Source organism: Sabethes cyaneus, chromosome 1, assembly GCF_943734655.1.
Source record: "Sabethes cyaneus chromosome 1, idSabCyanKW18_F2, whole genome shotgun sequence".
Classification (NCBI taxonomy): Eukaryota; Metazoa; Arthropoda; class Insecta; order Diptera; family Culicidae; genus Sabethes; species Sabethes cyaneus.
Genome location: NC_071353.1, coordinates 30,003,873 through 30,031,723, shown reverse-complemented (window position 1 = coordinate 30,031,723; position 27,851 = coordinate 30,003,873). Strand labels below are relative to the sequence as shown.

Genomic DNA, 27,851 nt, shown 5'->3' with positions numbered 1-27,851 from the left:
TTGGCGGAACTAGCGCTCATTTCTAGGGGGGCTATAGCTCCGGCATTTTTATCGACCATTTTATTGGTCGGGCAAGTTAGTTTTTCTAGGGGCCTAAATCTCTCCTAGGGGGGGCTAAATCCCTCCCAGGGCGCGAGGCGATGCACGCGGGCAGCTGCTAGTAATAAATATACTGAAGTCACGTTTCACGCACTTTGTTTTGAAGGCGAATTTTGGAATTCACGAGGATTTTTACGCGAATTTCGAAATTTACGCGAAACGTATCCTTTACGTAAAAAGCGACTTGAGTGTAGTCATCTAATGTTTGGAGGGTTCCAGGGGAATGGGAAAAGTTCAGCTCTGTCATTTCTTCTAACTCATCACTTCCCTCTTTCATCCATTATCATTAACTCCTTCTATCAAGTTTCGACAGACTTGGCTCTAACTGCCCTACCTCGACCTGCAAACAAAAACGGAAACGGTTTGAGATTGCATGCTGACCTGTTTGCCATTTTCGGATATAATGATTAATGCGTAGAATGTATTCATTAGATTTTATTTTTTATAAGTACACTGACACTTATTAGAGTACAGTCAGACAAAACTTTTCTATTCTAATTTAGACATGTTTGTATGTTGCATACCTGTACGTTTGGCTGTCAGTAATACATAATAAATAGTATAGTATTTTCGATTCTGTTCCTGTTGATTTGTGCCCTGTCGTATGCTTATGGTTTCCTTTAGGCAAGACAATAACGTCTAAAAAAATCTCAAAATGTTTCTAAAAAAAAGATTCATGTCTTTGAACAATGCAAATAATACCCCTAACCTTAGATTATTAAAGGAAGTAGATACGCCAGTCTTTGATTTCCTCATACTTGAGTAAAAAGTATGTCATCACCACTATCTACTGGCGGTAGGGTGAACTAGACTGTAATAGTCTTTGTATCACCTTCTCAGTTTACACAAGTGCTAGTGACAGATGATATAGTCAAACGTGTAGCTATGAAAACGCTCTATGAACACTATGGCAGGTTAGTACACCCTGTTGCCGTCAGGAGCCACTTTACTGACGATTGAATCTGCGAAGAGTGGCGTATCTACTTCCTTTAATAATCGAAGCTCTAACACATATAAATGCTACTGGTCTCCACGGAAAATTCGATCCTAAAAATAATTGGGATCAAAAAATGAAACCTCAAGCGCGCTGTCTATGGACCGTGTTTCGGTTTCAATGATGCACGTTTTTCTCGTCCACAATGCTAGTTTGCATATCAGACATTTCCCGATCGTTTTTCCGATCGTGATGACAATCGACAAAGGCTGCATTGAAGAGGATCTGACAGCCCCGTTCGATCATTGCCATCAGAGAATTTCGCGATCTTTTATTTTTACTGTTCCATACGACGCAAACGTAGTAAACTGGCACTCCGGAAAGGGTAATTCCGAGACCGATGATCAGGTTCAATGGTTCGGAAAACGACGGCAACAGAACCAGCACTAGACAGCAGGTCAGGAAAATAATCGGTAATGCCAGGTTTACGCGAATCGGGCGGGGCATGTTGGGTCTGTAAAAAAGAGTATTTTCATTATTAATGATGTGTTATTAACCAGTTAACTTACTTAGTAACTCGTAGCCACAGTAGTCCAGCTACACATGCTGCCACCGAGAGCCAAAGAATCTGGCTGAAGTAGTTGATTAAGGCAACTACATCTGCGCAAAACAGTGTAAGTATCGATGTAGCACACTAGAGAAACAAATTCGATGAAAAGAAAAATCATTGAAGAGAAATTTTGTCTTACCGTGAAAATCAGTGCCGGAATAGGCGTTTGACGCCGTACGTGTACTAGTGAAAACCAGGCCGGCAGATGTCCTTCCTGAGCACCGGTTGAAAATAGCCTAGCGGAAGTAAACAAAATACCATTGACGCCACCGAAGCAACTCAGTGCTACAAAGATTGGCACTAGCCAAGCTACAACACCAAACATCCGGTTGCCGAAGTTTACCGCAACGGCAATTGATGCAAGCATGTCGTGCCTTGGAACAACGGCAAAATAGGCCATGTTGACGAACACATAGATTCCAGTAACCATTGGCATGGCGATCCAAATAGCGCGAGGAAGGTTTCTTAAATAAAAACAAACACGAATTAAATTGCACTATGTAGTGCAAGCACACGATGATAGTGGTCTTGATATGTATGAATCTTCATACTAAAAACTATCACTGTGAATTTTTTAGATTAGAACTACTTACTTGTACGGGTTCTCCAGCTCTTCGGTGACAAAGTTTAAGTAGTTCCATCCACCGAACGCAAATAGTCCAGAGTAGAAGGCATAGGCCAGACTGGAAAGTGCGTAATCCCCTTCCCATGCATTTTCAAAGTTCTCCGATTCTTCGGTTGCTATGAAAACGATACCGGCGAGGATGATGGATACTAGTGCCGTCAATTTAGCCAATGTGAATACGTTTTGCACCTTCATGGCCCATTTGGTTGAGATGCAATTGATGGCGGTCAGAAAGCACAGACAGACCGCAGCTAGCAACCGGACCGCGTTGTCTGGAGGTTCGCACTCCGGGAAGAAGGGTTTTACGGCATACTGAGCGAAGGTCAATGCTACGATGGCCTGAAAGTAACGAATAAAGCGTGAACACGAGTAACGTCTACCATTGATGAAAATATGTTTATTTAGTAGAACCAATCATGCGTCAATATAAATAACCGAGGGCCTGTTCGCCAACTGTTAATAAATTAATAAATTGCTATTAATTGATGCCGTACTCATCGGTCACACGGCATGGCATGGAGGCTTGGCATGAAAACTGCGTTTGCTGTGGGCGGTATTATAGTTGTCTGTCTACTTTTCTATACCCACATATTATAGTTTCCTTGAAGTTCACGGGTTACACTGGTCGCTTCGACTAGGATAAATTGATTATTTATTTGCATTCTGCGAGTGGTTTTGCAGGCAGGTTTTTTGTAACGTGACAACAACAAGTTTCACGTTGGTAGTTCAACGCCGGGGGAATGCGATACTCGTATCAATAGTTGCTTATTCATAATATAAGACCTGCAGATTGAATTCAATTTCAATAGCAAATTTGATTTGCTAGCTGTTACTAGCGGGATCAAAATAAACGCTGAGCTGACTGTAAATTTGTCCGTCAACAGCATCTGACTGCTGATATACAATACCAAAGTACAAAGATGTGAAAGTTGATCAAATACGATGTAATATGTTTTATATTAAAAACGTAAAAAACGCTACCGTGAAATTAACATCACGAACAGACAAGCAATTAACGAGCAAGAAGAAAAAATAAGTTTTCTAAAGTCACGTTAAGTTTTGTCTATGGATAACCTTTCCAAATTATTTGTTTTGGATTGCTGAAGAAATTAGTTTGTTTTGATTTGAGACCCCGAGCCTCCCAGTTGGCCTCGATGTATAATGCTGGCCTAATACGCCAGTCGTCGTATGTTCGAATCTCGACTAGGAGAGGCTGTTAGAGTCAATAGGATCGTAGCAACTGGCCCTGCAATTGTCCTGTACTCAAACATCTGACTGGGAAGTCTGTCGTATAACACATAAGGTCAAGCTTCAATAACGGAATGTAGCACCTAGGCTTTGCTTTGGTTTTAGGAGACCCCGAATTCTTAAATTACCTAAAATAATCTACAAAATTTTATAAATTTTTGGGACCTTTCGATCTAATTTGTACGATAATTTTGAGAAATAGCTAAATGCTTGTTGATCAACGATCGGCATGCTATCTGACTCAAAAAATTTCCTTTTATTCGCTGAAAAATAACCTGTAAAACCAGAAAAACCCATACTTACCGTTGTTAGAACCTGTAAAACCAGAATAAATTATACTTACCATTGTTAAAACCTATGAACCTGTAAAGAATATTATACTTACCATAGTTTAAAAACTTACTCGTAGATTTGCCTTACGTTTGTCCGTGGCTGACCGTGAATTGTTCGGATGGTTCAGAACTACGGGAAAAGACTAAAAGTAAGTTAAGCGATTTTCAAAACATATAGAGGCTAAAATTGTAAATAAATATTTCTAGCTTTGAGCATCAGTAAAAAGTGCTACAGAGAATCTGTGTACCAAATCAAACTGTCCGAACACTGAGAATAATCTCAGGAATATTAGGTAGTTAAATGTTGCTGGAGCTATTATGCAAAAAAAAACTTTTGTGGATAAGGTGTGCAATTTTTGACATTGAGGCAGAAGTCTGAAAACGTAACTAGCCGGGGCAAAATGCACCCATGCATGTTTTGGATCAATTTATGGAAATGTATTTAATAAATTCAATATTGTGCTTTACAGCAATTTTATGAGTCTTTCACAAATTCATATATTAATAATAGTTATCCTGTACTTAACAAATACATTGAAAATATGCTTGTCAAGCGAGGAGTTATGCAATGGGGAGGCAATTACAAAAAACTAATGATTCAAATTGCTAAATTGGAAGCATGTATGGGACACGCAGAAAATAATCACGCTAGCTGACAATGTCGTTTCTGGTTTTCACCATATGCTGTGATTACACTTTCTCAGCGAGGAAGATGAATTATTGGAGGTGGGTTTTGTTTGATATTTCGTGTACCCATATAACATAATTTTTTAAACACAGTATTTAACCAGTGTATTTAATCCAGTGCTGACTGCATTTGTTTAACAGTACCTGAAAACACGTTCGAAATTCGGACGTAATTACATATCATTTTTGAACAGAAGCAAGGTGAATAAAGCATATTTGCTGAGGATGCATTAACCGCCCAGTTAGCTTCGAGGTACGATATTGGTTTAATAAGCCGATTGCCGTATGTTCGAATCTCGGCTAGGCGGTGTTGCTAGATAGAGTCAGTAGGATTTTTGCACTAGCCCCGTAACTATCCTGTACTCTAATTTTTTTTACATAAAAGCGCTGCCGGTCAGCGGGCGATGGATTGTATCACACACACACACACACACACACACACACACACACACACACACACACACACACACACACACACACACACACACACACACACACACACACACACACACACACACACACACACACACACACACACACACACACACACACACACACGCACACACACGCACGCACGCACGCACACACACACACACACACACACACACACACACACACACACACACACCGCCCCGTAACTGTTCTGTACTCTAACAGCCAGCTGTGGAGGGCTCCGTAGCCGCAAGGTTATCGAGTCTGCTTTGACAATACCAACTGCTTTGACAATGCTAACTGCTGAATGTTCGCATACTAGGTCAATGTTGAATTTGCGCATACCAGGTAGATCTCTTCGGAATACGACGTTATTACAACCAATTTTCCATCGAACGGTGTTTGGATACCACGAACCAGTCGCAGCATGCATCCGTGCATTTAAGACCGTTGAAGAGCATTTCGAATTTGACGAACCGACTGAGCGTTTCAAAAGTAGAATTAAGTCATTGTTAGTTTAGAGTAGTTTTATTCGTTAAGACGCCATCATTGTCAGATGAATTCATTTCAAATAATTTCAAACAAGCGAGTGGTCGTGGGTTCGTGTCCCCTCCGTTTACCCTTTCTTTATGCTGAATTCTATATTTACCCTCTGAAGCCTCATGACAGTGCAAATATTCCTTCTATAGTTTTAGTGTACTGGTCAGAGATACGAATGAGTCCTCACCAGGGACGACTATAATATAGGAAGGTACTGGTAGCGAGGAATAAGTGGGTAAAGTAGATCAAGCTTTGAAGGAAGGGTAAACCCCAATACACACAAGCACGCATCAAATATAATAAGCATATCGCTCATTTAATAGCGATTATAGCGAAAAGAAATGCAGTGCAGGTCATACAGCAAACACCCGGGCGATATCACAATAGATCAACTATACTGGTCGCAGTGACGAGTCCACACATGAAAAAAAAAACAGCCAACTGTGAAGCCAAAAATTTCCTGGTTAGAATAAAATTATTAAATATTAAAACTTGTGATGTTTTAACAGGATTGAGTAGCTCGAACCATAATTAATCGAATTGTAACATTTACCAGCGCAGCGATTAATAGCAGTTAAAAAGTTACAGGTGATTCACAGAAAACGTATTTTTGTTATTATTCATGTTTCCTTGTTTAGATAGAACTACCAAACTGACACAGTAGCCAAAGCAAACATCGATTTAACTGCCAGAATTACTTTTTTGTTTTTAAAATGTGTTTTAGCTTAGAAATGAAAGGGCTGCGTTTTGCCACGAAGGTGCTTTATTACCACAGATACCCCTTCCACCTCGTCGCACTAATTACACATCCACGGTGCTTTCGGCGGTCTTCCGTGGGTTTTTAATCAAGTACTCAGAAGATTCGCTTGCTTTTTTCTGGCGCGGTAAACCGCAAAAGATATGCATTTATCTTAAAATTTGTTTGTACACGTTTGTAGCATTTCACTTATTTGACTGTTTATGTGAGGCAAAATTGAGCTTTTTGATTTATGAACAATAATAATTTCAAAAGAAAGTATGTAAAGAATTCTGTTGCTAGTCTTTGAATGCATCTACCCGGAAAATTGCTGCATCACCTCACAGGCATATTTACACGTTTTCATAGAAGACCTCAGTTTCGAATAAGTTCTTACAGTTAATCGCTATAATATCGCTATAAGTTGAAAGAAGGGGATGGTTGCGCTTTTTCTAAACGCTTAATTTTAGGACATCAACTTGCTCTAGGTTTTATCGAAATAAATAATTCATGACCTGTTGGGATGGAAAGGACAGACTCAGTAGGATTGTTGCACTAGCCCCGTAATTGTCCTGTACTCTAATAGCCGGCTGTGAAGTCTGTCGACAAAGAAAAGTCAAGTCTTAGAAAGACGTTTAAGCCCAAGGCTTTGCTTTTCTTGGGACGGTAAGATTCGGTTACTTTTTTCTAGAACGGAAGGAAACGAAATTGCAGATGTGTATAGAATTGTCGTACCGGGTCTGGGAAGCAAAAGCGTGCTTACATGTGATTGACTGATAGCAAAGCAAAGCCTAGGTTCGAACATACGACGACTGCCTTATTAGGTCAGCGTCATACCTCGAAGCCAATCAACTGATTGACTGATATTTATGCTTATTTCAATAGTCAATCAGTGCTTGATATTTATACTTATTTCAATAGTGACTCGATAAATTTTTAGCATATTCTCTATATCAATCAGGGCATAGAAAATTTTTGATCGATTGATGCAAAAATCTCTAAAATCCATTGAAAAATGTTAATTTTTCGGGTTCTGTTATCTTGTGAGCAGATAAAAATGACTTTACGTTATTTCGTAGGCTATAGGCGCAATTTATTGTGATTTATAGATAAGTCAGCACAGCTTTATTGAGCGAAAAGTGGATTCTTTTCTACATGTTAAGTTCAATGCAATGAACAATTCAGCCAGCTTACTAATGTAAATGAACTCCCTAGTCTAGCAGACGTATCGAAAGGCTAATGTAATTGTAACAAGTTTCTCGCAAGGCAATAAAATCGCCTGACTCTAGTTATTGGCAAAACGGCATGGATTGCTGTATGTAAGTATCTAGTTTCATGTTTACACTTCTAGCTTGTAATATCTTCTCGATGAAACGCTATTTTCAGATTTACCCTTCGGAAATGGCGATGGGCGGAGCGTGGGTGGTCTGCGCTGGTCAGTGCAATCACTAACTGTAAGCACAGTAGCAACAAACGAACGATTGAGGTATGATACGACCCACGATCTTTTGTCTATTCGAAAACCACCTCAGTATCAAGCTTATTGATTTGTTTGTTGTCATTGTCTCTGATACCCCGGCAAGATTTACACGATTTTGCTATGTAGAAAGTGAACTGTATGTGGCAAGAATGACGGAATGAATTAAGCTGAATTAAGAATGAATCAACATTTCCCACGCCAATCAAGGTTTATTCTGTTCTCTAAAGCCTAAGTCAAGTGTTTTAATGGGCAGCGGCAGATGTCCGCTGGGCACCCCGCCTACAGCAACATAGTTTCATTCTATCGTCATGCATACACAAAGCAGCTTTCAGATTGTTTGTCTTTCTTGTATTGTTTCATTACAGTTTCCACACCCTCGTAACCTACCGAAACCATGCCGTCCGCAATTTTCTTCTGAAATGGCGCAGGAAAAAATAGATACGTGCAACAAACGAAGAGACGCCCATCAAAGCATTGTCGTAACTTGTCAATCACTGATTGAATATGTAGTGGAAAGGGGGCTCCTCTGTTTGTCGTAGACTATGCTGCTCCATCATTGGTGTCTACTGGCACTGACGTCGTCGTTCCATTATATCTGTAATGGTTGTTGGCCAAAGCGAACCGCACCCAAGTAGTATTCAATATCTCAGGCAAGGTAGCAAGCAGCGCACACCCAATTTTATTTACGTACTACAGTCTTGATTTGGTACTTATTTTCAAAAGTTTTGCGTAGAAGATCTGAAAATAGATATTCCATACAGGCATGCAAGGTTGAAACAAATCATTCACCACGACGTAAGTTTGTTGGTTAAAATGTACCGTAAATGCGAGCGAATTTTCATAGGCGGGTGAAATTGGTCAGTAATGAAGAAGTTAAACTGTACTTTATGTTATAAATTTTATAAAACAATTATCGTTCGGTATGTCGTCCTTTGTCCTTTATCAAATTTCAGTTCTGTGTTTACCAGCATTCTCAGTTTGATTCAAAAAATGAACTAACCGCATGAATCAATACACATTTTGAATTCATATGCAAAACAACTGTTACAGCACAGGCTAACCTATACCTATAAAAATGGATTTCTGTCTGTCTGTCCGTATGTTCCTTATAGAATCGAAAACTACTGAACCGATCGGAGTGAAAATTTGCATGTAGGGGTTCTTGGGACAGAACTAATCAAGCAAATGGAACAAAATTTGGCATGTGGGCGCTTTAGGAGACAAGAATTTTTTCTATAGTGAATTTGAACCCCTTCCCTTTTTAGGAGGGGGGGCTCGCATACAAATGAATTACAAATTTTTTCATAGCTCCAGAACTTATCAAGCAAATGGAACCAAATTCGGCATGTGGGTGTTTTTGGTGACAATTTTTTTTTCTATGGTGAATTAAGACCCCTCCCCTCTTTAGGAGAGGATGAATTAGGACCCCTCCCTCCTAAAGGAGGGGGCTCCCATACAAATGAAATACAAACTTCCACATAACTAGAGAACTAATCAAGCAAATGGAACAAAATTTGGCATGTGGGTGTTTTAGGAGACAAGAATTTTTTCTATGGTGAATTTAGACCAGGATTTAGGCAGGAAATTTTTTTATGTTGGTTTCCGACCCCTCACCCTTGTGGTAGGGGGTTAAGGACTCTCATACAAATAAAACAGAAATTTTTGCATAACTTAAAAACTAATCGTACTCGAAAAATTTTAGACCCTTCCATAAAACATTAGTCAATAACAAGACCACCAAGATCCCTTAATTAGTAACATAAGGGCGTCGCGAGACAAGTCGGCGAGTAAACTATGCGGCGATGCAAAATACATGTTCGATATTTAATATTCTATTTATTAGTTTGATTTTCTTACTAGTCTCTTGCGATGCAAGTAGAGCAAAGCTTTGGGTATAACCGTCTTTAAGACAATCCCCTTCTTTAACGACAGACTTCGCAGCCGGTTATTAGAGTACAGGACAATTACAGGGCGGGTGTAATGATCCTATTAAACTCTAGCAGTACCGTACAGCCGAGATTAGCACACACGATGACTGGCTTGCTACATTAGCATTATGTACGAAATATGGCTAATTTTTACCTAAATCGTTCATTAACTCGCTCTGTATAGAAGATACGTGTTCACGTTCTTCTGCAAAAGTGTGTGATAATAGATGCAAATGTTTGCAGAACATTATTTTTCCCTAAATCAAAATCATATAGTCATGAAAGACGCCTAATATCTCAAAAACTGTGATACTTAGAGAAATAATGTTTTCAGCAAAAAGCTTCATAATAAGATTATCCAAAACTTTTTAGAACATACTATAGCTTTATATCATCAAATTAGAAAGTTAATTTTTGCAGCGACACCTGTGTTTGAGTTCCGAACTAATACTAACCACCAGTCGTTGCGTCTATTGATATACAGAAATTCTTCCGAATATTGAAAAAAACACTATGAAAAGAATTAGTAAAAAAGTTCACGATTCCAGAGCAATCTGTGGGAGAGGCCCCCCGCAGAGATTACCTCTATCTAGATTTATTTATTTTTCTAGGTCTACTGACCTCTGTCACTTTCCTTAAGGAGAGGATAATCCCTGCGAAATGGTACTTTCCACGAAAGCATTTTCCGTGAATGGTACATCCCGCGTAAGGTTTTTCGCGAAATGGTATTTCGCGAAACTCTATATTCCGCGTTATGGTCAACCGAGAAGTGGTGTTCCGCAAAAATGGTATTCGGCGAAATGTTATATAATCATGGCTATATTTTAATGCATTCGTATTTTACTACGTTGCGGCAATTTGACAGTTTTTCCATGGGTTTTTCGTCAAATTTACGCAACGTAGTAAAATCCGTATGCATTGTGTCTGGCCCTTAACGGAGGCTACAACGAAGAAGAGGCTGGACAGAGCAAAACTGATATTTTCGCGGCACGCTGGTCAGGTGTTCTTGTTTTGTGATGAGAAACTTTTCATCTTGCAACAGCTGCACAATGTCCAAAATGATCGGCTGTGGGCGCCGACGTTGACCAGCATCCCCCCGTCCCTCATAAACATCCCGCGGTTCCAGAGCGCCCCATCGGTAATGGTTTGGGGGCCGTATCCAAGCGTGAGAAGCTTCCACTTGTGTTTATCGAGAAAAACGTGAAAATCAACGCCGCGTACTATAAGACCGAGGTTCTGGAGAAGGTTGTGGGCCCGGCACTTCGTGACCTCTACGGGAAAGATCATTACGTCTTTCAACAGGCGTGACTTTGGATACTTCGCTCACATTTAAGCCACACCGTAACGAAATAATTGCTAAGGCGAATTGACAGCTTGGATTTATATTCAAAATTGCTGAAGAATTTCGTGACCCCAGGTGCCTTCGATCACTTTACTAGCGCTGCCAACTTCTTGAAATGCAGACTTTAGAGCGAAGGCGGTTCGAAGCTCAAGCTGTCTTTGTGGGAAAAGTTTTGGCTGGCGAGATCGATGCTCCTGTTATTCTACAGCAGCTTAATATGTATGCACCCGAAAGGACTCTAAGGCCCAGAGATCTGTTGTACTTATCTCAGCGAAATGCAACGTACGGGCAACATGACCCTATCTGCTTCATGTCGACAAGCTTCAATGCTGTATAGCTGATTTGTTTGATTTTAATATTACCGCAACAACATTTAAACAACGGCTTCGAAGATGAATATGTTTTTTGTGTATATCTATACTGCTTGTTTTGTGCTGCTTATTAATCATTAAGACTACTATTGTCAGATGATGTATTTTATAACAAATAACTAAATAAACAGGACGGCGCCACCGGCCCACACGGCGAATATCGTCCAAGCGTGGTGTCGGGAGAATTTGACGGATTTTCTCGATAAGACTTTGTGGCCTCCCAGCTCTCCGGATCTTAATCCCCTGGACTTTTATGTATGGTCGTACAGGCTGGCCAAGCAGAGCAAACATAAAGTGAGCATTATGGATCAATTTAAGAAGCTCATTTCTAAGATCTGGGACGAGATGCCAATGGACGATGGACCAGGTGCGTGCCGAGTGTGATTCTTTTGAGAAACGTCTCAAGCTCGTCATAAAGCACAAAGGGAGGGGGGGGGGTGCTTCCACCAAATGTGTCGTAAAGGTTCTCAATAAACACTGCTTCAATAAAAATTGACTCACACCCCTATTCTGTATTTCGAACGAATCTTTATTTCGTTCGACTTGTTTCGAACGAGATGTTTTGCCCATTTGATTTTGCTGGCAGAATTTTCTTTCGAAATAACTTTCGTTCGAAATACCAATCCGTTCGAAATATAGAATAGCGGTGTAGGAAAAGAATATCTTGTATTTTCAAATCTTAAACACATTTTTAAAGTGTATTCGAACTTATTGAACACCCTGTAGATGGGCCTCATCAAGTTTGGTTAAATCCCCCCTAGATCGGCCTTCCGTCCAGTACCTACTCAAAATATAAGATGTATTTTAGGGGCAATGTAGTACTCAGCGTGAAGGAAGGGTATTTGAAAAGTGAAAAGTACAGCTAACACCTTCGATAGTACGCAACTAAGATAATTGTAGATGCAGACGCGAAGCTTCACTACAGTTATCTTTTTAATAATATCACAGTGGGAGATAGAAAAAATAAACCACTAATGCAGTTGTCTTTAGTAGTATGACCTAAACATATGTCTAATGGTATCCGAGTTCATATCAGTGGTTATAACATGCTGAAGTGCATTAAAGGTTTTCATAACACGGGAAGTTGGTTAATACTGTGAACAATCTCTGGAACGAAACGGTGGGTCGAAGGTCTTACCAGCGATGTCAGATATACTGATTTTTGTGCATGCTTAAATTTGGGACCCACTTTTTTACTCGAGATCAGAGAAACTATCCAGTCTGAACATGTACATAATATGAAGATTATATGAAGTATTCTTTGTTTGAAGCCTGCTGCTCTATTCTAAATTCACAGAAATTGAGAAAATTGAAGGGTCCCAAATTTAAGCATCCACAAAATTCGTAGATCTGACATCGCTGAGTCCTACATCGTCGAAGCCATGGCCAATCTCCTGACAAGCGTAAAAAGTTTCAAGAATCAAGCTATCGCTAATCACGTTGTCAATATAAACCAAGCAAAGAGACCTATCGAGTGTTACTTCTAGGTCACATTCCGCGCGGTACGATACTATCCCGGTGAATGGACTCAAAGATTACAGGGCTAACTTTCCTAGTAAATTCATCCCTGAACACTTATTCGTATTAACTTTTAATCCACAGTTTTTACAGAACCCTCCAAAATTCTCTAAATCGAGTTGCAACTTTAGGCAATCATGCCTGGTCTTAGTGGGAGAAAAGATTTTCACGTCGTCATCAATTGTTTCGACAGACTACCGTGCGTGTTGTAATTGCGATGAGCTGTTGCATCATTTTTTGCATTCAGCCTTCTTCAATTGAAACAATTGACTCGAGGGGGGAAATTAAGTTACAAGGACTCTCTATAAATAACATTGTTGATGAAAGCTTAACGATAGAACTAGATGGCATATTACTGCCATTCATAACAGCAATCTCTAAAGAGAAATCCACGGTGGCGTTAGTAACAACAATGACACTAGGGTTAGAGCTGAAGCAGTTTGTGTAGGGCTGAGGGAGAAGTAAAGAATGGAAGAAAGGATGCAGGATGAAGGTGTTTGGTGTTTGATATTCTTTGGTATTATTCCTACTGCAAACTACCGCTTCGGCGCTGCCACCCTGTTATGCCAAAATTTTTCGTCGTGTATGTGGTGTGGTTCACACCATTCTCATTAAATTAAAAGATTAAAAGGTTATTAACTTTTACCACCCCTGATGATAAATTCTATTGGTGATAGCGTCTGTTTCGATAAATATTGTTAATCTTGGTCTTGATCTCTGAAAATAACGTAGGGTATGTTGCTGCTTCGTCGTAATTGCCTATTCCCGTCCTATCCAACACAAATTATTAAAAATATCAGCATTTTCATGACACACAATGCAAAACTAGTTATTCCCTAATATTTTAGTTTGCTGCCTATCATACGCGATCAATCAAAGTGAGCTGAGATCTATTTAAATGCTTGTTATCAAGAAAAAAGTCCTACCAGCCAAATTTCCGACGTTTCTTCGTGCGACGAAGAAGAAAATGTCGACTAATCGTTTTAATTTCCGTCATTCATAAATGAAAATAACTCACGCAAGGCATTGTCGTTATTCTACAGCCAGGAAAACTTGCCTGACCTGCAGAAATTTTGCAGAATAACATTTGTCATGCCGTCCTACACAAATGCATGCGCGTTAGCTTCCTAAACATTGTTGTTATTTTTAGTTCGGACGATGAACAATTTTGATGGACGGATTTTAAAACGGTACGACGAATTTAAGAAATAAAGTCAGTTGCGTAATTTCAATAATATGCTTTAATAATCGCTTTTCAGTAATTTCAAAGTTTACGGATCGGAAGGTAAGTGTGTTTCAGTCAAATCAGCACAAGAACTTTTGGAGTATTCATTAAATCCATCCAACAAATGATGAAAATTAGAATGGCTTTACTTACTACGACGGGAATTAGAAAGAAACCCTACATTAACGTTATAAGGATTGCTGATGTGAGAGTGTTGTTGGTGGTTTGTAACCGCCACGCATTTTTAGTGACTAACTAGTCTTGAACTAGAGATCTGCACAGCTTCCAGTGCTTTGCATAAGTAGTCAACATTCAAAAAATAACATAGGGATACGTGTTCATTAACGAACAACATACGCGCGCGCTACTGGTTAATGAAGTTAACAAAAAAAACCTACCTAACTAAACGTTGTTATTCTATAACTTAAACGAAATTTGTATGTTTTTAGAGCACATATACAAACTAACTTCTCTTTCTACCTTTTAACAAAGCAAATAACAAACGTTCTTAGGTGAACCCGCTGTTTTTCTGATCGTTATAACCGAACACTAGCTGTAGTGCCCTTGTTCAACACAGATATCCAATTCGCCTAGGTTTAATCGCCACGCTGTAAAGAATTTCTGGCACACGGACATCAAATTGGTCTAGGTTTGGGGCGAGGAGACTTTGTCTTTCATTCTGGCGTACTTCCCAAGCAAAGACATCAAATTGGTCTACGTTTAATCACGGTGTTAAGAAATCTTGTTGAGACGAGAAGACTTTGCCATTTATTCTGGCTTACTTCCCAAGCACAGACAGTTTTTGACAGTTGTCGACTTAACGAAGAGTGCTGTTTCAGAAAATTTAATAACGGCCGCCTGACAGACAAATCGGCTGCCAACAGTGTCAAGTGAAACGTATGCAGTACTTGCTGTCAGTGGCGACTCGTCCGCATGTTCAACCTGTTCATAGGACAGGCAACAAAATTCAACCCGACAAAATTTTTTTTCATCACTAGTTCATGATTTCGTTTGAACCGACGCATATGCAATACGAATAATTCGGTAAATTATTAGTTTAGTTTACGAAGCTGCTGAGCAAACCGTTCAACACGACGTTTGAACGTTGCTTTGATCTCAATGCACAAGCATATACCAACACATTATTCCTGGTGTTGATTCTGGGTACGAAGGAGATAAAAAGAGAATGTGAAACAGCTTTTACTCGAAAGCGCGGGCGCATTATTGTTTCATTACTCGTTCATCTTCAGCATTGAACAACTTACTACCACATATCCCTATGGCCTGCGCTTTGATTCCAATTTATCTAGTCACGAAGCTAATAAGCAAAACGTTCAATACGACGCTTGAACGTTGCTTTAGAGATTAGCACCAGGAACAATGTATTGGTACGAAGGAGATGGCATGCATTATTCGCAAAATTTTCTCATTAACTCGTTCATCTTTAGCATTGAACAACTTACGCATATTGCTTGTGGTGCGTGTGGTGGTTATTCTTGAATTTGGTTCAATAGGTAAATTGAACGGAAAGTCTTAGGTTCGTAGTTAAAATTCAGAGACGAGTTTGCTGGTAAAGTAAACCGCCGTATTCCGTTGTTATTTAAATAATAGGGGTATTCACGTAGCGCTTGTTATGTTGCGTATGCGGAGTATTGCGTATTTATGCTGCCGCTACTCTGCCGCTTCCATAGAAACCGGAACTGCTATGCGAATTGCGGCAGCATATACACGAAGTACACCGTTTACGCAACATAGCAAGCGCTATGTAAATACCCCTAATGTTTGTGTTATGAATAAAATATAGAATTTCGATAATAAAAAAAACTGCGTATTAATTTGTATTTTTCGCTGGTTGAACAGGTAAGCTAAATCACCACGAGTCGCCACTGCTTGCTGTTTCTTTTTCGGAAGTGCTAAGATGCCGGCGACATAAACATATCGTTTACGCTAACACTAACATGTTGGCATCGACAACGTGGCTGTCTGCCAGCTACTTGGACCTAATTTGCCAAGTAAGTTGCAATATGCCGGATTTCTGATGCTCGGTTCGCTCTCGAGTTGCTTTAACAGTCTATTGTTTCAGCTGACAAATCCTGATACGATATCAGCGTGGTCCGTTTTCTTTCGTTCTTTTAGTAGTTTTTATTTTAGAAAGGGATAATTAAAAGAGTGTGTGCTTTTTATGTTCAATAGTAGTGAACGCGTGAATGAAATCATTTGTTTGATCTTCGAGTGATATGTTATCTAACACATATAGTGTCGCTTGGCTTGTTGAATTAATCTACGCATTGGAAAGGAAAATATATTCTGAGAATGTTTGCTTGAGTGACAACTACAAACTCGATAACGTGAGTTGTTTTTCTTTTTATTAGATTTTTTCAATATTGAATCAGTCTGACACACTGGAAGTACATTTGAGCCGTATTACTGATTCCTTCGCTTCCCAAGATACGATTAAAGTGTTGAGAAAGATAACAGCTAATCATATTAGGAAATGCAGTGCGCGTTTCGCCCATACCCGGAAATTAACTCTATAGGAGAGATAATGCGAAGAGCATATTATTGACAGGTCTTAAGCATGAAAATTATTGAGGAGGAGAGGAATGTATAGTGGCATTTCTGGAGGTATTTCATATTGAGATTGTGGTTATTCAAAACAACGCTTTGATTCGATTTGGAGGGTTTTTGTGATGAATCTTGCTGTGCGTTTTATCATCAAAGCGGAATTTTTGCCAATAGGCGGTTTTGGACACCTACGTAAAACTTTTTTTTCAATGGTACCAGCCATTAAAACAGAAAATTTTCTGTTTTCTTGGTAAACGTTTCAAGAACACTTTTATCATTTTTGAGCTTTATAAACAAAACACTGTGATATCCTGCGATTCACCATCTCTACGACTATAACTCCCGACTTCCTTTACGTCAACTTCCCCTGTCAACCGACTCCCACACTTTCTCACTTTGTCAGTTGTACACCACCGGCAAATACTCAAATAGAGTGTAAACAACACATTACACATTCCAGGTAAACTCTCTAGTATGTTTAGCTGCTATCAATATACGTGCGGTCTTTCGGAGATGAAAAGATGTGCACCGGTTGAATTGCAAGCAGCGATGCCAAATTTCCAGACATTAGTGCATGCATAAATTTGGGACCCTACCGTTTTCTTGGCAGTATTTTATTTTCTCAGTCTAATTTTTGTATAACAAAAATAGTTAGTGGAGTACTTTAAGCTTAAGCAACATTAGTAAAACCAGAATTCACAGGAACTGAAATAATTGGTGGGTCCCAAATTTATGCATGCTCAAATGTCTGGAAGGTTGACATCGCTGATTGCAAGCTAAGACTACAGATTTTATTCTATTCAACATCGATATAATTAATTTTGTCGAGTATGTAATAACAATAGGTTATAGAAATAATAGACTTTGGATTGGTATACTATAACAATAGATTTGATTTCGTGTGTAGTTTCGATATATCAATTTTTGTTGATATCGGGCTTAGGGTTGTCCCACCAGCCGATGTTGCGTTAATAGCGAAGATGAGGATGCTGCTACATATGGTATAAAGACTAGGATGCCACATCCTCCCCTTGCGTAGAATGAACAAGTCAATATACGATATTATTCCTGGTCAATTATAGATTATTTTCATTATTAGTGAAGTCGTCAAAATATTCTTCATATTAAAATTCATTAACTTTCATACTTGGCCTGTAGAGAAATCGCTGTCCGTTTTGTGATGTGTCAAAATGCTACATGTCCGATAATATTTAATTCGTCTTCGGGCATATACTATATCTTGCCTTTGGCATTGTACGTTTACGAACCTTGCTGCAGTGGATTTCCATAGTCTTCTTCCGATTGAAAGTCTTGCGTGTCTATTTCCGACTCATTCGTTTTAAGCGTAACCGCCCAGTTAGCTTCTATGTACGCTGCTGATCTAACAAGCCGGTCGTCATATGTTCGAATCTCGGTTGGGTGGTGCTGCTAGAGGTAGTAGGATCGTTGCACTAGTCTCGTAATTGTCCTGTACTCGAATAACCGGCTGCGAAGTCTGTCGATAAAAAAGGGTCAAGTCTTAAAGTCGTTTGTAACTCAAGGTTTTGCTTTGCTTTTTTCTTTTCAAGCGTCGTAGGACCTTTCGACATTTGAATATCGCACTCCTGTTGCTGCAAATTTGACATTTTTTGTTTATCCATAAGCAAAACTTGGCGCAACATATCTTATTTAGATGAACATGAGCTCAACTCGAAGCATCCGTTTCTGATGGTCATCGGTCGCAAGTCTGTCATTTGCTTGGTTTTGGCTCAACCTTGCGCAAGTATTCTCGTTTGGTTTGGGGGCTTAGCCCTGCTCAAGCTTTCTCGCTTGGCTTGGTCTTAACTTGGCTTTGTATGTACTGCCATACGCTTGGACAGTTCTTCATTAAAATTGGTTGTTGCGTTTCCAGATCCACTGGATTGGGTACAGGCTTGCTCTAAAGCAGTGGTGCCCAGACATAGGCGTGGTGCGGGCCAAATCAGATCGCCCTATGAGTCCGCGGGCCGCAATGACCTCTGGCGATTTCTGCGCATAATAAAATGTAACATAGGCGGCAGCAAAAGCCGATTTTTAGGAATCACCACAAGATTTTAACTGGAAAGCAATCAGATCTACAATATGCACGAGGTATTACGACTGATCTGAGTGACCTCTGTGTCACCAAAAAAATTATTCATAAGTTCGCCATCCCTCAAACCAGTCCGCGGGCCGCACGAATCATCACGAAGGGCCGCATGCGGCCCGCGGGCCGCAGTTTGGCCATCACTGCTCTAAAGATTGGTTTACAATTGAACGATGCTGTTTAAAGAGTACCTATAATACAGAGTTAGAGTGACAATAATATACATGCGTCTACGTTTGGTCTCAGTCTAGAGCCTTGTCGTTCGCAGTATTCTGTAGTGGATGACGTTGATAAAACATCTAATTATGTTAGTCACAGCTGCTGCTCAACCAACATGTCAGAATACATTTTGTTTATCGTTACGTGCACCACAATACCCAGCATAATTAAATTTGGTTAAACTTTTTCGTTTTAGACAGACTAATTCGGTGAAAGTAACCATCGGATTGAATTCAAGTTGAATTCGGAATCTATCGCAAATAGAACTCTTGATATAGAAAAGGAAACTTTTTCTGCTTCTCGTCCTCCGTCTACCGCTCTTCAAACTAAATCCAATTAATATCAGCCTACGAAAATCTCTCTCGACAAAATGGGGGTAGCCCATTCCAATCGACTGATAGGAGCAACAAGTTATTCTTCAGCATCGTGTGAATGACTTTTCCACGCTAATGCTGGTGGCAAGATAACGAAGGAAGCTTTTAGTCCGTCGTCAGATTTCATTCCGCAGATGAACTTCGAGCTGTTAGTTCAGAGCTAAATTATCAACTCTACAGATGAAACTCGCTTTCATAATTTACTGCCAAAGCCGCTCGTTCATTGCAAATGTGCTGACATGATGTAATTTGCGATGTTTTGCGCTGGATTAACAAGAAAGAAAAATATTCCAGAGTGAAAAGCAGGACGCAAAACAGAAACAGATACCGTAACGAATGGAAAAACGGAAGCTGTTCTGCGCATATGCCATGGGTCCGACGAACTGGGGATTCTATCAAGCATTTAAAAGTGGGGTAACTGAGGTGGCGCATGGGTTTCCGTCTTGTCTATGACCAAGGAACAAAGCAGAAATTTTATCTTGTACGGCTTTTTGCAGAGTGAAACTACATTATCGTGGGAGTCAAAGCTGGATTCAGACGATAACAACACGAATGAAGGCTTTGATTGCCGCAGTGGGGGCGTATCACTCTTGAAGTGATTCTTAAGGATGGAATAAACTTTTTTTTATTGATTCCATCGCAGAATGGAATGCTATGAGCGAATACGAAAAGGATGCGATGATAAGCGAAAGTGCTAGAGTGGTTCGATTTTTGTTCCAGTGGAATATTAAATGAGTTACTAGTTCTTGACTAGATTGGATTCTAACTAAACACAGTTTAGCATTTCCCTGAAACTCCGAATCGATGCATTAATAGGACATAATGTTCTAAAAGCTCTAACCACCCTAAAGCACAACAGTAAGAAAGGAAGAAAGCTACGAACCTGGGTGGTGGGTCGGATGATGAGCAGTGCCATCCAGAGCCGCAGGAATCCAACAAGTGGTCCGAATGCAACAAGTAGGTAAGCATAGTCGCCCCCGGACCGTGTGATGCAGGTACCAAGCTCGGCATAGCACAACGCTCCTAGCGTCGACAGGATACCGCTCAGTGTCCAAATGACCAACGATGAACCGACGGACCTGTGCAAGGTAAAAGGAAATAATTTTAGTTTAGGACTTAACATCATGAAATCCTCCCTGTGCTGCATCGATACAGGTTCTAGGAATAAAAATGCATGCACAAACCCGTCAGACCAGTTTCAAATATATAAGATCTGTGATGCGTAAGCCACACATTGATTGTTCCGGAGAGTGTGGAGGGAATAAGTTGAAGGGATAAATTTGAATTATTCATTTTTGGTCGTGTTTCGTATGCTCATCCGTTGCCGTTGCCAAGCAACGGTCGACTGGCAAGTCGCGTTAAACGAAGATTTTCAGTTAAAATATGTACTTGAAGAAAATAAATGAATTTCAAACCGTAGAAATTTTAGATAGAAGGAAAGAATTCTAGGTCGGTATCAGTGAAGTCGAATCGAGTGACATTCAAGAGATTTTCAAAATACTTTTGTCTTCTTTGCTGATTTGTAATCTTTCTGTGGTGAAAATTTCACGATAGTATTAATTTGCTCCTCTGTTATATCGATCGCTAGTTTCTTGACCATAACATAAAACTCTACTCTACGATGGTTGGTTTATGAGACGTGAATTTTTGGAGTTGGTAAATCATTAGAAAAACTTGCGTTTTCTGGCCATAACCACAAAAATCTCTGGAACGTGAAATTTTTATCACCAAAAGTTTAGGAATCAACAAATAAAAGCAAAAAACAACATTTTGTAAATTTTCCACTATTTAAACAGAACTTTTTTCGGATTTTGTTCGAAGTTTTCTACTGCTGTGGAAAATTTCATGGAAAACATTTTCCAGCTAATATTGTTCCAAGATTAGGTAGTCAAAAAATTTGCTTAAATTTTAATCCAAAAATATTTGTTATGTGATACATTGGTTCAAGAACTTTAAATGTTTGAACTAAGCAGTATCTAAGAAAATTGTTTTTTTTTTGTTTTTCGAGAAAATGGAAGACTGAATTTTTTAAATACTGTTTTCGTTTATAAGTGCATTAATTATGAATGTGTACACAATTTCATAGAATTCTGGAACCATTCGACACAAACCTTTACGACAATTGAACAATAATAGTTTTTTAACCAACAAGCTTTGTAAATGTTTTGAATAATGAGGTTGTAATCCAGAGGGACCTGGATATTATAAACGTAATACTTCGGCATCGGCGGCATGTGTATTTTAGACTATAGAATATTGATGCAAATGACCGACCGTAAAAGATGGGTGCGAACTTTTTCGAACATATTTTACTGTACATCAAATTGGTTTAGGTTGAAATGGAAATACATAAAATCGTAGCTCTTTATATAGCTGCCGTCACTGGCCTGAAAAGCAAAAGCGTACCGATATGAGATTAGCTGATAAATCAATTATGACAATGCTTGACGTTTATGTTACTTTAATTAGTGAATTTCCAAATATAAATTAATATGTTCTTTAATTTGCAAAAAAAAATTGTTTAATCGACTGATATAAATATCTTTTGAATTGGCTGAGAAATGAACGAGTCGTGTTATAAACGTTCTAAACCTGATAGATTTTTACAGCTATATCTTCTCGTAAAACAAAACACAGCAGAGCATTCTAATCATGGACCGGTTATTATATACCAAGTCACTTCGTAGAACTCTTTGGTTTATTTGTTTTATCCTTAGTTTTTTAGGGCTGTGCTAGATTTATCCACAACAATCATAAACTTGCAAAATATATGGTTGTCTACGCTTATAGATCTTAAAGTTTCCGGAAGCGTATAGTACAGTGCAACTTTTCTATTTCGTCAATTGATCCGAAGTTTTGCAGAGTTATTGTAGAAGTCCAAAAAATTGGGCCAGTCAATAGAAATAGTTCAAAGCTTTTACTTAATAGTGGAAAGTGACACATTTGATCATTTGATTAAAAAGTCGTCAAATACACTGGATGCGGTAAGGTAAGGCGGCAAGGCGAAAGGCTATACAAACAATTATTGTAAAAGCCACTGGTGAAGTCTGGGTGGGGTCACCATAACTTTGAGCGCAGAAGCGCAATACTCGCTACAAAACGTCAGTCACGTTAAATGTGACGAAATAAAGCAAAATTAATACGATAAAAACCTGGGTTATCGCTGTTTTTTCATTGTAGTAGTACATGTAATAGTACAGTAGTACAGTACAGTGTAGTACAGTAGTACTACATGTACAGTACATGTAGTTGTACAAAATGCGATTATAGTCATATTATAGTAATATGTATTGACGTCAAAATTTCACAAAAATGTAGTTGAAAAAAAGATAGTTTAAATCATATGGGCTGTTTTTTACTGAATTAATTTTTTCATGTCTATATAAAGAATTTTAATACATATGTTTACGATTTTCAACGGCGGCCGAACCCTTACGATATAGCTCGACTTTAACAACTTTTTTTTTGACTTAACGTATATGCCTATGACTTTGAGTCTTTCCAGAAATATATCTTATTCTTAGGCCTTTGCAACAATACCTATACATTTAAATGCCTTTAGAAACGCAAGTCATTGGCGAATGCCTAAAGGTGGTCAGCCATGGCGATATTCCGCTATATGTCTTCGAAATAATGCGGTACCTATTTCCTTACAAGTTCAGTATCTAAAAAAATTATATTAGACTTCTTTGACTTGTAATGATTATTTTATTAACGTAGAAAAAGGTTTTGTTTTCTATATTGGGGTGCATTTTAGAAGTACCAGAAATGAACATGTAACGAAAAGGGAATACATTTTGCACGTTTATAACTCAGCCATTTTTCAATAGATTTTAGAGATATTTGCATCAATCAATTGAAAAATTTTCTAACCATTGATTGATATAGCAAATATAATAGAAATTTGTGAAATCACTATTGAAATAAGCATAAATATCAATCACTGTCAAGAATCACGAATCAACCAAAAAGATGCAAACGTGATTTTGCTTCCCAAGCCCGCAACGGCAAGTTTATACATTTGCGAATTCAACTCCTTCGACATTAGAAAAAGAGTGACAATGTCTTCCAGTACAACAGTTAAAACATTATTTGTTTTGATTAAGGAGGGATCCTACTAAAATCGGAAAAATCGAATTTTATTTTTTGCATTGTCAAGAGGCTTATACCTACCTTCAGAAATGGCATGCTATAATAAGGATTTTTTGATATCTGACCTCGTTGAAACGCTACAGCAAAAACTGTGGTCACCTCAAGGGAAGGGCATCGATCGCTATACAAAACTTGAAACACGTTTTTCTCGAAACTAAGTATTTATTTACAGCTAGCGGTACGTGATCTAAGCATCTAGTAGTCCGATTTGGCTGAAAATTTTTTCAGCATGTGAAAATGAATTATCTAAATTGCTACGTTTTATGAGTTCTCAATTGACGATGTTTCTTACGAAAAAATACTTATCTTTTGGATTGTTTGGATTAAATTGTCGCTATTTTGGTAATATTTCAAATTTTAACCCTTGAAATCCGTGCTCCTATGCTTAATTGGTTTCTGGCACGTACCGCCAGCAAGGGATTGTTTTCTAACCGCCCATGGTTTCATAGTGGACGTAACGACCAATCCCATCCCATGATTATTGTTGAGAAAATATATTTTGATCGTGAAATACATTCAAAGCCATATAATCTTAGCTGTACACTTTTTCAATCAAATAATCTGTCAATTTAGGAGAGATTATTAGTCAAAACAAGGCGGATGGGGTTTTGATTCATTTATTGTTTATTGTGATTGAAAAATGCATACCTATGCATATTCTCATAGTTTGGCGTACAACTGTTGAAAAAGAGGTTACTGTGTTGGTTGATTATGCAGGGAGTTAATTCAACTATGAAACCATTGGCCGAGCAGCTCTATTTTCCCAATGTTTTCGAGTATTTTCCATCAAAAAAAAGTTGTTTGTGTATTGTGCATGATACTTATTAAGTATTTAAGTATTACTATTAAGTATTACTTATTAAGTATTACTTATTAAGCATTACTAACAATTAAGTAACTTTTAAGTGTTCATTTAGACCCAAATTGTCCGATGAATCATACGAATAAATTATACAAATTATACAACATAGTTAAGAATGCGTAGGACCGAAAAAATACATTTTGGTCGGTTTGGGTTTCACGTCAACTATGAAACCATGGGCAGTCTAGAGTGCATCCACGCGCTCAGCTGCCACCAGCATAGTAATTACCAAGGTTAGTCAAGAGAGGTTTTCTGGTGTTCAAATTTGTTTTTCACCCCCGCTGGGCTTCACCTGATGATCACCGAAATTGTCGAAGCGGAAACTGTTGAATGCATAAACAACGTCGATGGTTACTAACCAATCGTTCCGCGCACTTATGTTCTACAAACTGTGAAAACTAGATAACCTATTTTAACTCACCTTGGTAATTACTATGTTGGCATCCAAAAAATACAAAAGACATTTTCAAATATACCTTAATCAATAACCAAAGTATCCCAACGCTTAACTTTAATTCCAGCTTCCGAAAAAATATTACGAAAATCCTTTAATTTTCGACCTTTAAGAATAGGGTCCTCCCTTAATGTTTTGTATTCAAAAAACTGCATAGAGAAGGCGAGGTAGGTTTTCTTGTGTGCCTCAGTCTAGGCACGCTAGAGATTGTAGCAAATCTGGTTTGTAAAGTATTGGGATTTTTCGCAGTTAGATACTCACTTCGTATACAAGAAGACACCAGCAGGCGAAACAAAGATTCCCGATCCTATAATCGTCCCGACGATGATTGTAATTCCATTTACCAGCGTAATTTTGCGTTTCAGAACTACCTTGTTACCGCCTTCTGTACTCGTAATGACAGAATCTTTTTCTGCTGGCAGATTTTCCGCCTCGTTAGCCATAGTTATAGTGCTACTTCTATAGCAGCAATCTAGTGTTATAATTTTCACGCAAAATTAACCAAATCACACTCACAACACGTTTCACACGGCGATTTTTCCTGGTAAACTTAAAACACTCCCACACGCACAGTGCCGGTCTAGTCACTCAACGAAATTGTAATTTGTGAACCAAACTGAAAATTTAAACGTGGCACCGCTTATAAATAAATTGCAATAACAAATCGACAATAACAATCACTCTAATTGGAAATGCTTGCAATTGCAGGAACTTCGATTTCTTCGTATATCGGAGACACGCGTAAATACAACCAATCGCAGCGATGTTTCACTTATCACTAGCACTACACAAGACAACACATACCGAACTGGCAATAGCAACAGAGCGATTTGGTATTTGGCGAACCACAAGCAACAGTCAGACAGACACGGCAGTGAAAATGGAAGAGGGTGGCATTTCCCCCCTATAGCTTTTCCTATACGCTATCGCTCTCTGTAGGTCTTAGTTAACCTTCGATAGAGTGATTGCACGCTAGTGATGCCGGTTGTACAAGAACTCACGTCGAGAGTTCCGTGCCATCTGCACGTCCCCTTGTATTTATCTTTACAACCTGAGCGGACGGAGTGGTAAAAAATGACGCAAAAATTTTGTTTCGATAGTCAGCAGTCAATGCGGAAACGGAATATTGTGACCTGTTCTTACTTAGAAAACTGCCTCCAAGTTTTTGACGTTTTTAACATGAGCAATAAAAATGGAATTCTGTTATAACGAGGCTTTATGATGAGAACAAACTTTTTGTTTCAGGTTACACTGATTAGTTTAATTAATTTAATATTAATGATAACTGCCTTTTTTGGATAAACAAAAAACAATGTTGGATATTGGATTCGCCAAACGGAAGCATTGAATGTAAATGAATAAAATACACACTATTTTCACATTTTAGCTCAAAATACGCTCTGAACCAGTCAAACGAGCCTCTGAGTTTATAATATAAACTTATAAATATAAACTAATTATAATATAATATAATTATATTAACTTCGACAGCGTTTGTTTAATTTTAAGTAGCAAGTAGGTCCACATTTGAAGCTAACACTAATACACTATCGCAATGCAATTCCAATGATTCCAATGATGCATCTGTCAATCAATGAGGTATATACAGGTGTGGCAAAGTAGTATTAGTGCAATTCGTGTTGACGGCATTAAACGATCTCTTGCACACTCATAGAAATTCCCGTATGTACGTGTGGGTGAAAATCTGCCAAAATGTTTCGATCTCTTGCGCTCTTTCAGATATTTCTATTCCGCTTCACCCCTACAGTAAACTTTTGGAGGTGGCAGCAGCTTACGTTCGTCAACGCGAATGAAGACATTAAATGAAATTTTCATCCTTATACGATTCACCCCATCGACCTTTTCGCGTGCGTAATGGCGGCTAGTGGATACAACTTTCGGAGAACGTTAGCATGCCTTTGGCAACTTTATTCACGTCGAGTTGATATTTCCAGCCTTAATTGTTGTTGTAGAACTTTCAAGCATACATGAGCGGAGTTCCCAAAAGAAAATAAACATTGTCGAAAACTGTACCCACTAGCCGCCATTAAGCGCGCGAAAAGGTGAATAGGAGAGGACGTGACACGTGGCTTCTTATTCTTCTGAACTATAGTTATAGAATTAACAAAAGGGTGAATGTTGCAAACGTCGCAAATGTAAACAAACCGGGTGAGAGTTACTTTTTGCTGGACCAGCATAGAAAAATCAACTGTCACTCGGTTTGTTTACGCTTGCGACATTCGCCCTTTTGTTAGTTCTATCTTCATATATATAGAATACCAGTGTCGCTGTTTTTCTGCAGGACCCATTCGCTATGACGGCGTTGCTGATATTGTTCAGGGTTTTGCGTGAGAAAAAAAGAAAGGGAAGTATTTTTGCTTTTGTCATCACGCACACGTTCACAGTTCGGCATGAGATTTTCTGTAAGTGCGAGCAGCCTACGAAATCTTTTTCAATGCCGTCATCGCGAATTATGGTAAACATGATGCTAAAAAACTGTACCAAGTCTGTCAATCGGGAACTTCATTGTCAAAGCTGCTCATTGTTATCTGGTTGGTGCTGTCATCAGTGCGCTCAGCGCATCGCTGTGTTTTCGTGCCAGTGAAATATTTTTAAACGTTCTTTTTCTTTTCGCCCGGTTGAATTGAATCCCACAACTGCGCCCTTTTGCACCGATTTTTTCAGAAATTTGAAGCAAGCGAAGTTTCCAATCACATTACTTGGCAGACATATTTTAAGTTTTAAACTGGTTGTCAAAGTTTGACAATGAGATTCCCCTTTTGATGAATCTCAGGCACACACACATATGCATATATATTTAATGTAAATACATTATCTGAACATGTGTGATGTTTATCACACGCACTGCAGCGACACTAGCATTAAACAGTAGAATCAATATATTATAGAATGCCAGTGTCGCTGCAGTGCTCATGGTAACCATCACACATTTCAAAATTATGTATTTACATTGTATGCGCATATGTCGACTAGAGTGAAAATTGGAATGATAA

General features: G+C 38.8%; 1 protein-coding gene across 1 annotated transcript; it reads right to left on the bottom strand.

Annotated features, from left to right (window-relative positions):
- Positions 1 to 532: 532 nt before the first annotated feature.
- On the bottom strand, positions 533 to 26,367 carry LOC128739913 (Y+L amino acid transporter 2). Its single transcript, XM_053835417.1, has 7 exons — positions 26,321 to 26,367; positions 25,099 to 25,453; positions 20,253 to 20,448; positions 2,237 to 2,607; positions 1,783 to 2,107; positions 1,603 to 1,727; positions 533 to 1,547 (listed from the first exon to the last, which is right to left on the bottom strand). Exons 2-7 carry the CDS (start codon positions 25,278 to 25,280, stop codon positions 1,211 to 1,213), a joined length of 1,536 nt encoding a protein of 511 aa, XP_053691392.1. The 5' UTR covers positions 25,281 to 25,453; positions 26,321 to 26,367; the 3' UTR covers positions 533 to 1,210.
- Positions 26,368 to 27,851: the final 1,484 nt, after the last annotated feature.